Source organism: Heptranchias perlo, chromosome 26 (genome assembly GCF_035084215.1).
Source record: "Heptranchias perlo isolate sHepPer1 chromosome 26, sHepPer1.hap1, whole genome shotgun sequence".
Classification (NCBI taxonomy): domain Eukaryota; kingdom Metazoa; phylum Chordata; class Chondrichthyes; order Hexanchiformes; family Hexanchidae; genus Heptranchias; species Heptranchias perlo.
The window spans coordinates 10,801,461-10,815,028 of record NC_090350.1 but is presented as its reverse complement, the minus strand read 5'-3'; the positions used below and the strand labels follow the sequence as shown (position 1 = coordinate 10,815,028).

The 13,568-nt window shown below is 49.0% G+C and overlaps 2 protein-coding genes across 3 annotated transcripts in view; both read right to left on the bottom strand.

Annotated features, from left to right (window-relative positions):
* Positions 1 to 12,595, bottom strand: part of map7d1a (MAP7 domain containing 1a) — a 157,389-nt gene extending 144,794 nt beyond the window's left edge. For both annotated transcript variants that reach the window (XM_068006408.1, XM_068006409.1), the window contains exon 1: positions 12,442 to 12,595. In XM_068006408.1, the coding sequence (XP_067862509.1) occupies positions 12,442 to 12,595 (154 nt within the window). The remainder of the gene's footprint in view (positions 1 to 12,441) is intronic.
* The window catches only part of si:ch211-1i11.3 (mitogen-activated protein kinase kinase kinase 5), a 185,793-nt gene continuing 184,805 nt past the window's right edge, over positions 12,581 to 13,568 (bottom strand). The window contains exon 29 of the mRNA XM_068006407.1: positions 12,581 to 12,657. Within this exon, the coding sequence (XP_067862508.1) occupies positions 12,639 to 12,657 (19 nt within the window). The 3' untranslated portion in view covers positions 12,581 to 12,638. The remainder of the gene's footprint in view (positions 12,658 to 13,568) is intronic.

Genomic DNA, 13,568 nt, shown 5'->3' with positions numbered 1-13,568 from the left:
ACACTGACTAACGGAGAGAGAACACACTGACTAATGGAGAGAGAACACACAGACTACAGAGAGAGAACACACTGACTAACGGAGAGAGAACACACTGACTATTGGAGAGAGAACACACTGACTAACAGAGAGAGAACACGCTGACTAATGAGGAGAGAACACACTGACTAATGGAGAGAGAACACACAGACTACAGAGAGAGAACACACTGACTAACGGAGAGAGAACACACTGACTAACGGAGAGAGAACACACAGACTACAGAGAGAGAACACACAGACTACAGAGAGAGAACACACTGACTAATGAGGAGAGAACACACTGACTAATGGGGAGAGAACACACTGACTAACAAAGAGAGAGCACACAGACTACAGAGAGAGAACACACTGACTAACGGAGAGAGAACACACTGACTAACGGAGAGAGAACACACTGACTAATGGAGAGAGAACACACAGACTACAGAGAAAGAACTCACTGACTAACGGAGAGAGAACACACTGACTAACGGAGAGAGAACACACTGACTAATGGAGAGAGAACACACAGACTACAGAGAGAGAACACACTGACTAACGGAGAGAGAACACACTGACTATTGGAGAGAGAACACACTGACTAACAGAGAGAGAACACGCTGACTAATGAGGAGAGAACACACTGACTAATGAGGAGAGAACACACTGACTAACAAAGAGAGAGCACACAGACTACAGAGAGAGAACACACTGACTAACAGAGAGAGAACACACTGACTACAGAGAGCGAACACACAGAGTACAGAGAGAGAATACGCTGACTAACAGAGAGAGAAAAAACGCTGACTAATGGAGAGAGTTGTAAACAACTTTACAACACCAAGTTATAGTCCAGCAATTTTATTTTAAATTCACAAGCTTTCGGAGGCTTCCTCCTTCCTCAGGTGAACGATGTTGGAAATTTCCAACAACGTTCACCTGAGGAAGGAGGAAGCCTCCGAAAGCTTGTGAATTTAAAATAAAATTGCTGGACTATAACTTGGTGTTGTAAAGTTGTTTACAATTGTCAACCCCAGTCCATCACCGGCATCTCCACATAATGGAGAGAGAACATACTGACTAACGGAGAGAGAACACACAGACTACAGAGGGAGAAAACACTGACTAACAGAGAAAGGAGCAGACAGACTAGCAGAGAACTGCAGATTAACAGAGAAAGGAACACATACTAGCAGAGAGAGAGAGAACATGACATGCAGACTAACAGAAAAAGGAACAAATGGACTAACAGAGAGAGAACATGCGGACTAAGAGAGAGAGAGAGAGAGGAGAATGTATAATCTCCACACATTGATAAGTGGAAAGACAGACAAAGTCACACACACAAATGCACAAACACACACATGGCTCACTCTCTGAGTGTGCCCAGTTTACATTCTCACAAAGTCTACTTGTTGGCAAGGCCTGATCTTGGTAGCTGTAAAACAATATCTCTGGCCTTCTGTCTGGGAGAACCCTGTCAGTTCCTTACAGTAATCAAATGTAAAGCTTTGATAGAGAAACACAAAGATGCCAGTTTTACAGGGAGAGACTCCCTCCCTCTACTCACACAGAATCTCGCGGCTCACTTGCTCCACACAACAGGCTAATAGGGCGAGATAGCAATGACATCATCTTGTTTGTGTGGTCCAAGATTAACCTTTGACCTATTTATTGAACTACTTACATGGATCATTATTTTAACTAACTTGTTATAACACAATTTAATAACAGTTATACCTAATTAAAGTATTACAAAGTTGGAAAAAAATCTAAACCAGTATTACACTATGTAGACAATAGCTCGTAAGAGAAAGTAGCACTGAAATGAGTCTTTCTTACTTGTGTTCTACAGTTGAGTCAGGCAGTGGGAAACCATTCCTGCTAATCGTTACGTTGATCGGAGTTGTTGGCCTTTTCTGCTAATGGGTGGGCCACTGTTTCCTTCATTCTCCTCCCGGGAGGTGGGCTGGTTGTTTGGGGGAGGGGATGTACTGGGTAAGTCACCAAAACCAGGCCCCAGTCTCTTTGGCATTTCTCCAGTTCCAACCGAACATCACTCGTTCAGACTGGCATAAAATCACTCGCTCCGACTGGGATAAGTCACTCGCTCCGACTGGGATAAGTCACTCACCCCGACTGGGATAAGTCACTCGCTCCGACTGGGATAAGTCACTCACCCCGACTGGGATAAGTCACTCATTCAGACTGGGATAAGTCACTTGCTCCGACTGGGATAAGTCCCACGGGTGCTTCAGCCATATATTTGTGGTGGGGCGGGCTGCAGTCTGGCACGGCGGGGGCAGGGGGGACGCAGGGGGAAGAGGATGCATCTTCTTGCAAGAGTAGCCCCCGTGTTCCAGAGGCCCCCTCACTCCAGCAAGTAGACCAGCAGGCACTGGGCTGGGTCCTCTGGGATTGAAAGACCTCTCATGGTCCTTATGACCTCCTGAACTGCCTTCCGGACTGGATGAATATGGGGCCAAAGCAGAATATGTGCAGGAAGGTGATACGTTTTGGTGTTTTTACAACAGATATACAACAGTTTGAACGTCAATGCGACTTCCATAAGTGGGCCTCACATCCCTTACGCACAGGTGTGCATTTTTGTCAGCCCAGTATCCAGGTAAACGTAGTGAGACCTGAGTCTTGAACAGAGAGCCCTTGTCACTGCACTTACTGGAATATATCATGTGACTTTCTTGCCTTCAAGGGGCAATTTTAACCTAACCTGCCCAGTGGGAATCGGTTTTATGCCCTGCCCGATTCTACAATCCATTGAAGCCACTGAAGGGCGGCTGATTCACTCCCATCAGTTTCCTGCCGGGTGGGGTTAGGTAAAAGTGACTGCCCACAGTCTATCAGAGCCAGGCTCAGACTAGAAACCAATGGTTGAATTTATTTGATATCAAACAGTATTCAGTACAAATAGGATAGTTACAGCAGTTGCAACCTTTACTAGTCTCTTCAAAGGGCCAAAACAATAATTTGCTTCCATGTGCTACCTCTCAACATAAAATTGATGCTTGAAACATGATTGCTCACTTCTTACTTGGCAAACGGAGCCACTCATTTAGCTCAGTGTCCACTGGCTTCAGACTGACTCTGAGTTAGACCCAGGCAGCTAAATATAAACCCACAATTGGACACTTCTGGCCACACAGTTGTCCATCAAAGAATCATTGGCTCTGCCCCTCTCACTGGCTCAAACCATACCTTCAACCCAGATACAGCTGTCAACCAAAACCACTGCTCCCAGGATCTCAATCACCTGGGATGTTTGGATGGCTTCATTCATTGGTCCATGCCAGATGCTTTGATTGGCCTGCTAGATGGATCCCCATCCAAGTATACGGTGAGTAATCAAACCAGGCATACCATGGACTTCCTGAACTGTACAGGATTGTCCTGAATTGTGAAAATTCACCAGACTGTGATGTGAATACAACTTCCACAAACAGCTGTTCTTAACCCTATGTGTTCATTGTGACCAGCAATGAAGAATCTAATAGAAACATAGGAGCAGGAGTAGGCCATTCAGCCCTTCGAGCCTGTTACACCAATGAATAATTCCCAACAAAAATGAGGCAGCCCTTCTGGCTGAAGTTGCTACAGTTCAGTTTGGAGGGATGAACAGACCAAATGTTTCAACTCTTTAAAGTCACATTGCTCCAGCACAGGAACAACCATATGAAAAAACCTTAATGCAGCAATGTGCTCTCCCCACAGTCACGGTGCCATCAAAATGTACACTGGATGCATAAAATATACAATAGCAACAATGAGAATACATGGAATTGGAGGCAACCTATTTGCATGGACAGGGAATTGGTTAGGAGGTAGGAGACAGAGAGTAGGGATAATGGGTATGTACTCAAATTGGCAGAATGTGACTAGTGGTGTCCTCCAGGGATCTGTACTGGGGCCACAGCTTTTCACTATATTTATAAATGACTTGGATGAAGGAATAGAGAGCTGAATGTCTAAGTTTGCTGGCAGCACTAAGTTAAGTGGCACAGTAAATAGTGCAGATGGGAGCAGAAAGTTGCAAAGGGACATTGATCGATTAAGTGAGTGGGCAAAACTGTGGCAGATAGAGTTTAATGTGGGGAAGTGTGAGGTCATCCACTTTAGACCGAAGAAAGATAGATAAGAGTATTTTCTAAATGGCGAGAAGCCAGGAACTGTGGATGAGCAGAGAGATTTAGGGGTCTTGGAATGTTGGCCTTTATCTCAAGAGGGCTGGAATACAAATGGGTGGAAGTTATGTTAAAGCTGTACAGAACTCTGGTTAGACCCCTTCTGGAGATACTGCATTCAGTTCTGGGCACTGCACCTTAGGAAAGATATATCGGCCTTGAAGTGGGTGCAATGCAGATTCACCAGAATGATACCAGAGCTAAAAGGGTTAAATTATGAGGACAGGTTGCATAGACTCGGCTTGTATTCCCTTGAGTATAGAAGATTAAGGGGTGATCTAATTGAGGTGTTTAAGATGATTAAAGGATTTGATAGTGTAGATAGAGAGAAACTATTTCCTCTGATGGGGGAGTCCAGAACAAGGGAGCATAACCTTAAAATTAGAGCTAGGCCATTCAGGGGTGATGTCAGGAAGCACTTTACACAAAGGGTAGTGGAAATCTGGAACTCTCTCCCCAAAAAGCTGTTGAGGCTGGGGGTCAATTGAAAATTTCAAAACTGAGATTGATAGATTTTTGTTAGGCAAGGGTATTAAGGGTTATGGAACCAAGGCATGTGGCTGGAGTTAAAATTACAGATCAGTCATGATCTAACTGAATGGGCGGAACAGGCTCGAGGGGCTGAATGGCCTATATATTCCTAACAACTTGCATTTTTATAGCGCCTTTAACATAGTCAAAATGTCCCAAGGCGCTTCACATGAGTGTCATCAAACAAAATTTGACACCGAGCCACATAGGAGATATTAGGACAGGTGACCAAATGCTTGGTCAAAAAGCTGGTTTTTAAGGAGCATCTTAAAGGAGGAGAGAGAGTTAGAGAGGTGGAGAGGTTTAGGGAGGGAATTCCAGAACTCAGGGCCTAGACAGCTGAAGGCACGGCCGCCAATGGTGGGGCAATGGAAATCGGGGATGCGCAAGAGGTCAGAATTGGAGGAGTGCAGAAATCTCGGAGGGTTGTTGGACTGGAGGAGGTTACAGAGATAGGGAGGGGTGAGGCCATGGAGGGATTTGAAAGCAAGGATGAGAATTTTAAAATCAAGGCGATGACAGATCAGGAGCCAATGTAGGTCAGCAAGCACAGGTGAACGGGACTTGGTGCGAGTTAGGATACGGGCAGCCAAGTTTTGGATGAGCTCAAGTTTATGGAAAGCTGACCAGGAGATCATTGGAATAGTCAACCTTACCAAGAAACCTAAATACAGCAGTGTGCTCTCCCTACAGACACGGTGCCATCAAAACGTACACATGCAAACTCTTGAAACTTCAATGAAACATTATTCAGAGGATGGAAAAACCTTTTTACTACTTCAGTGCAGTGCTGAGGGAGTGCTGCACTGTCGAAGGTGCCGTCTTTTGGATGAGAGGTTAAACCGAGGCCCCATCTGCCCTCTTAGATGGACGTAAAAGATCCCATGGCACTATCTCAAAGAAAGGCAAGGGAGTTCTCCCTGGTGTCCTGGCGAATGTTCATCCCTCAACCAACATCACCAAAACAGATTATCTGGTCATTACCTCATTGTTGTTTGTGGGATCTTGCTGTGCGCAAATTGGCTGCCGCGTTTCCTACATTACAACACTGACTGCACTTCAAAAATCCTTCATTGGCTGTAAAGTGATTTGGGACATCCTGAGGTCGCTGTATAAATGCAAGTCTTTCTTCTCCTTGCTTTTTTTTTCTCCTTTTATTTTTGGCTGGGACAGGGCGGGCAGCAGATTGTTGGTTGGGTGGAGCAATCCAACCAAAGCCACAGACCAGCAGGACATGGTTGGTGCCAGGTTGCCCATGGAGGGGAGGGAAGGATCGAGCCAAGGCCACAGGATGTGGCAGGTCGCTGGTACGGGGAGTTACCCGGCCAGGACCTCAAGCCAGTGGCAGGTGGCAGGTGGCAGGTCGCTGGTTACGGGGAGGAATCCGGCCAGGACCTCAAGCCAGTGGCAGGTGGCAGGTGGCAGGTCGCTGGTACGGGGAGGAATCCGGCCAGGACCTCAAGCCAGTGGCAGGTGGCAGGTCGCAGGTCACTGGTACGGGGAGGAATCTGGCCAGTGTCGCAGTTGGTTTGCAGGTCGTGGAAGTGGGGAAGCATCTGGCAAGTGCCAGAAGCCGGGATTGTTGGACTATAACTTGGTGTTGTAAAATTGTTTACAATTGTCCACCCTTTCAGGCAGAGCATTCCGGGTCATAACAACTCGCTGTGTAAAAAAATGTTTCCTCATGACGCCTCTGGCTCTTTCGTCAATCACCTTAAATTTGTGTCCTCTGGTTACTGACCCTTCTGCCACTGGAAACAATTTCTCCTTATTTACTCTATCGAAACCCTTCTACAAGCCAGAATTTCAGAAGTACAGTAAAGACCCAGTAAAACACGTGATGGACTGAAAGGAAAGTGTAGTGTTAAAAGTAACACCTAGGTGTGACACTCTGGAGAGATGATAATAGAGTGATAGCCAAATCACGACACTGTATTTGGTTCCGTTGGGTTAAGTTTCACAGTACAAACTGCAATATAAGAAATCTGCTCCTTCACCCTCAATGCAGGATGTAATCAGGCTTGTTGATGTAATGCTGCTATGTATTGTATGCTGAGTATCTGTCAGCACGTGAACATCAACATCAGTCACATTACTCATAAAGTAAATGATGTGGAGATGCCGGTGATGGACTGGGGTTGACAATTGTAAACAATTTTACAACACCAAGTTATAGTCCAGCAATTTTATTTTAAATTCACAAGCTTTCGGAGATTTTCTCCTTCCTCAGGTAAATGTTTCAAGATCTCCTTGAAGCCTACGCATTTATACATATTGAATAATACATGGTGTTTACAGACTGCCCCTGCAACTGCCCGTTGCCAAGGCAATCACCGTGTTCAGACAGAGAGGTGTCATCTGCAGAACCCCCGAATACACATTCAACAAAAAAACAAACAGGGAAAAAAAACAGAGAAAAAAAAACACAGAGAGAGGCAGAAACATCCGGAAGGCAGAGAGAGCCAGCAAATGACCCATTATATTAAAAACAGATAACATTTGTTCGCTGGTGGGGTAACGTGTAGCGTGACATGAACCCTACATGATCTTGGGTTCATGTCACGCTACACGTTACCCCACCAGCGAACAAATGTTATCTGTTTTTAATATAATGGGTCATTTGCTGGCTCTCTCTGCCTTCCGGATGTTTCTGCCTCTCTCTGTGTTTTTTTTTTCTCTGTTTTTTTTCCCTGTTTGTTTTTTTGTTGAATGTGTATTCGGGGGTTCTGCAGATGACACCTCTCTGTCTGAACACGGTGATTGCCTTGGCAACGGGCAGTTGCAGGGGCAGTCTGTAAACACCATGTATTATTCAATATGTATAAATGCGTAGGCTTCAAGGAGATCTTGAAACATTTACCTGAGGAAGGAGAAAATCTCCGAAAGCTTGTGAATTTAAAATAAAATTGCTGGACTATAACTTGGTGTTGTAAAATTGTTTACAATAAAGTAAATGGACAGCATGTCATATGTTGCTGTGTCTGACCAAAGTACAAAGTGTGTTGATTCAGACTTCCTTTCCCTGTTTATTTTGCTACAGTAATTATTACATAGAATTACATGGAATATACAGCACAGAAACAGGCCATTCGGCCCAACCGCTCCGTGCGGTGTTTATGCTCCACACGAGCCTCCCCCCACCCCTCTTCATCTAACCCAACCACATAACCTTCTATTCCTTTCTCCTTCATGTGTTTATCTAGCTTCCCCTTAAATGCTTCAATGCGATTTGCCTCAATTACTCCATGTAATAGCGAGTTCCACATTTTAACCACTCTTTGGGTAAAGAAGTTTCTCCTGAATTCCCTATTGGATTTATTAGTGACTATCTTACCATATGGCCCCTAGTTTTGGTCTCCCCCACAAGTGAAAACATCTTCTCTACGTCTACCTTACCAAACCGTATCATAATCTTAAAGATCTCCAAAGAAAAGAGCCCCAACCTGTTCAATCTTTCGTTACTTGTTAATGCAGATTGCACCTCTGGTTACCAGTTTAATTGTTGGCTGTGCTAAAAGATTACCTGGTAATCTGTCCCAATAATACAGTAGGTTCAGTGGTCAAACTGATGATGAAGAAAGGCCCCCCCCAGTGCCTCAGAAGCTAAAGCATCATCCAGTGAGGAACTGAGCCACTCGGCCCTCGGAAGATCTGTGCTGAGTCAGCTGATCTCAGTCATTGCGATGCCACAAAGAGCCTTAGTGTCACTGAGCTAGGAGGGGGGGGGGATAAAATCAAGCAGAGTCCTGCCCCCGAATGCTATCCCTGACTCCTGCTGAAACATGCAGGTGTGTGCCTATCGGGTGAGAACGGCATTGGGCTCGGCTGTGGTATTCTCCATGGTTGAATAGCCTGATGGCACTCATTTCTAGAGGAGAGAACCTTTGGTTCGGTGGTAGCGTTCCCGCATCTGAGTCAGAAGGCGAAGGGTTCGAGCCCCACTACAGGTAGCAGCGGCCAGTGGAGACTAGAATATGGTCCATAAATACTGGGTTGATGTCCAGCGGGGGTACTTGTGCCCAGTGAGTGCAGATACGACCTCCCGCTCCCCCAATTGTAAAGGGTAGATGGACCTCTTTAGCCTTGGTTGCAGCCCACCTAGGAGGAGATACTCCGAAGATAGAGACCATGAGTAAGGCAACTGGAAACCACCTCAGCTACTCTTCCCTAGTAAGTTGCTCAAGAATCTCATGCGTGTCAGACTTGAGTTAAGACCTGCCCTGGGAGCAGAACACAACGGAAAGATGGACTCTTTGCTAGGCCGACTTTGGTGAGTTGTGGAATGGTCAGGAGCCTTGGTGGAGCTGTATCCCAACAAAAGTCAGCATTCCCTACAAAAACTGTATCCAGAAATTACTTTTAATTTCTTAGAAAGTCACTTACAATGATTATTAGAAACTGAGAACACTAGCTGGGCGACCTGGCATGTATAAAGCCCGTTCCATAATTACGGTGCTTGTTTGGAAGACCTGTCAGTTTATGTGCCATGAAAGACCAATTACACCTCCCACTCACACTGTGCACAAGCTGCATTCAAGGGATGGCATCGTGCTTACCAGTTGGATTGTTTATATTGCAATCTGCTGCAATGGGGAATGATTTTTTGGGACCGATTCCAGAATATTTATCTTATGTCTCTTTGTAAAGTATCTTTTGGTGAATTTTTGCTTCGCGTTTATCGATCTTGTAACTACCTACCGCCCACCCAGCACACCCACCATCCCACCCAGCACACCCACCATCCCACCCAGCACACCCACCATCCCACCCAGCACACCCACCATCCCACCCACCATCCCCACAGCACACCCATCATCCCACCCAGCACACCCACCATCCCATCCAGCACACCCACCATCCCACCCAGCACACCCACCATCCCATCCAGCACACCCACCATCCCACCCAGCACACCCACCATCCCATCCAGCACACCCACCATCCCACCCAGCACACCCACCCAACACACACCCACCATCCCACCCACCATCCCCCCAGCACACCCATCATCCCACCCAGCACACCCTCCATCCCACCACCACCCCACCCAGCACACCCACCATCCCCCAGCACACCCACCATCCCATCCAGCACACCGACCATCCCACCCGGCACACCCACCATCCCACCCACCACCCCACCCAGCACACCCACCATCCCCCCAGCACACCCACCATCCCACCCGGCACACCCACCATCCCCCCAGCACACCCACCATCCCACCCAGCACACCCACCATCCCACCCGGCACACCCACCATCCCACCCACCACCCCACCCAGCACACCCACCATCCCCCCAGCACACCCACCATCCCCCCAGCACACCCACCATCCCACCCAGCACACCCACCATCCCACCCGGCACACCCACCATCCCACCCACCACCCCACCCAGCACACCCACCATCCCCCCAGCACACCCACCATCCCACCCGGCACACCCACCATCCCCCCAGCACACCCACCATCCCACCCAGCACACCCACCATCCCACCCGGCACACCCACCATCCCACCCACCATCCCACCCGGCACACCCACCATCCCACCCACCATCCCACCCAGCACACCCACCATCCCACCCGGCACACCCACCATCCCACCCACCATCCCACCCAGCACACCCACCCACCATCCCACCCAGCACACCCACCCACCATCCCACCCACCATCCCCCCAGCACACCCACCATCCCACCCAGCACACCCACCATCCCACCCAGCACACCCACCATCCCACCCACCATCCCCCCAGCACACCCACCATCCCACCCAGCACACCCACCATCCCACCCACCATCCCACCCAGCACACCCACCATCCCACCCAGCACACCCACCACCCCACCCAGCACACCCACCATCCCCCCAGCACACCCACCATCCCACCCGGCACACCCACCATCCCCCCAGCACACCCACCATCCCACCCAGCACACCCACCATCCCACCCGGCACACCCACCATCCCACCCACCACCCCACCCAGCACACCCACCATCCCCCCAGCACACCCACCATCCCCCCAGCACACCCACCATCCCACCCAGCACACCCACCATCCCACCCGGCACACCCACCATCCCACCCACCACCCCACCCAGCACACCCACCATCCCCCCAGCACACCCACCATCCCACCCGGCACACCCACCATCCCCCCAGCACACCCACCATCCCACCCAGCACACCCACCATCCCACCCGGCACACCCACCATCCCACCCACCATCCCACCCGGCACACCCACCATCCCACCCACCATCCCACCCAGCACACCCACCATCCCACCCGGCACACCCACCATCCCACCCACCATCCCACCCAGCACACCCACCCACCATCCCACCCAGCACACCCACCCACCATCCCACCCACCATCCCCCCAGCACACCCACCATCCCACCCAGCACACCCACCATCCCACCCAGCACACCCACCATCCCACCCACCATCCCCCCAGCACACCCACCATCCCACCCAGCACACCCACCATCCCACCCACCATCCCACCCAGCACACCCACCATCCCACCCAGCACACCCACCACCCCACCCAGCACACCCACCATCCCACCCACCATCCCACCCAGCACACCCAGCATACCACTGTCTGCCCATTAATCGCCCAACATACCCACCATCTCACCTAGCACACCCATCATCGGATGTACCAGAGAGCGTGTTATAACTGAGAACCTTATACTGAGGGTGGGGTGTAACAGAGAGTTATTTTTTTTCTAATTTTCTACCCCTCCCCTGCAGGTACAGACTCTTACTGAGGTACCGTTCCTCTGGCACCACTAGCCTTGCGGTATCTTGCCCGAGTGACAGTTCCTTTTGTGTAATCCTGGACAGCGCACGCTGGCAGGCTATTTGATTGTGGAGAGCATCACAGTTTGGGAGATCCTTCAGAAAGTAAGACTTGGATTTCCACAACCTCAGGACGTCCCAAAGCGCTTTACAGCCAATGAAGTATTTTTGAAGTGTAGTCACTGTTGCAATGTTGGAAGCATGGCAGACAACTTGGGCACAGCAAGGTCCCACAAACAGCAATGTGATAATGACCGGATAATCTGTTTTTAGTGATGTTAGTTGAGGGATAAATATTGGCCAGGACACTGGGGAGAACTCCCCTGCCTTTCTTTGAAATAGTGCCATGGGATCTTTTACATCCCCCTATGAGGGCAGACGGGGCCTCGGTTTAATGTTTCATCCGAAGGACAGCACCACTTGACAGTGCAGCACTCCCTCGGTACTGCACTGGGAGTGTCAGCCTAGATTTTGTGCTCAGGTCTCTGGAGTGGGACTTGAACCCAGAGGCAAGAGTGTTACCCACTGAGCCACAGCTGACACCTTACACCTTTCATTGCCCAATGTGCACATTTCGATGGTGGATAACCTCCGGAGGTCGGGAATCCTGGTAGATTTTGCCACTTCTAACCCAAGTGCGCTGGAGTTAAATTTAGCACCCCTTCTGCCGCTGGACAGCTGTGGGCAGATGTTCTTTTGGCATCGTTCTCTCACAACCGAGATAAATGTAGCCAGTCTTTCATGGGAGATCTCATGAGAATGTAAACGAGCCTGGCCTCGTGCCATGAAAATATTAGATATTGCTAACTTGAGACACTCTGACTGGCAGAATATTAAATGCAATAACACAAGAGGGTTTTTGTCACAGACGGACGGTACTCACCGCTCAGCCTCCTGAGTGCTGCATCTCTCCATCGATCTTCCTCCTCGCTGATTGTAAACAGGCCTCGCAGACTCGGTGTGGACAGGCAGTGCCTATCGGACGTCCTCTTCAGTCTCTTTCCTTGCCTGGCTGCTCCCATTCCGAGATGCTGCATGTCAGCGGGGCAGGGTAGCAGGATGGGTCAAGAAGCATCTGTTCTAATCCTGTGAAGGTTGCCTCAGCATTCAATGGGGAAAGAAAGAATTCAGTGCAAAAAGAAATAAATAAATAGCAGCCCCAGCTAGCACAGGAGAGACGGTGCAGGGCCCTTTCAATGACTCTGTGTTGCGGAGACGTCACTGCTGCTCTTTAAAAATTCAGCCTACTGCTTTGTGTGGGCCCAGCTGAAAATGAAATGTCTTCAGCCTGGATCGAGAACTCTGTCTTTCCTGCTTTCGAAACAGAGGCAGGCAGCAAACGCACTTTACACCTTAAGGCACAGACTCAGGAACATTACTGCACAGGTTTCCCAGGCAACAGCGACACAAACAACACGTCCGAGCGGATCTCTTGAAAGCCCCAAATAGAGCGGACAGCAAGAGATCCGCTCTATTTGGGGCTTTCAATCTCGCTCAGGAGAGTGATGCGATTCTACTTTGAATTTTCTTTTTGCTGATTATTGTTTATGGTTCAGTCGGGTGAAGGGGGGTGGGCTGTTAGTATGATTCCCAAATCGAAGACAGTGCAGCTCGTTGCAGGTTAAAACTGTCCCTACCTCTCCCTTAAACCCAAACTCTCACTACCACCTTCTTGAGGGCAACCAGGGATCAGTGATTATCGCCAGCCTTGCCAGCGACGCCAATATCCCAAGAACGAATAATTTAAAAAAATTCCAAGTTGTGCAATCCATTCTTATCACCTCTGAGAGAGAGAGATTGCCAATTGTAATGCTAATTGGTGTACATCTTTTTCTCTCTGTGTGAATTCGCGCCCACTGAGAGTTTGATTAAAATTTCCCGAATGCAGGATCCACACAACCAGGCGAGAGAGAAAGGGGGGAGACTTCATCCCATCAGTCCAGGTTGGATTCAAACTCAAGGCCGAGACCCTCTCTCTCAGGTAAACACTCCTCTCCCTCAACATGTTTC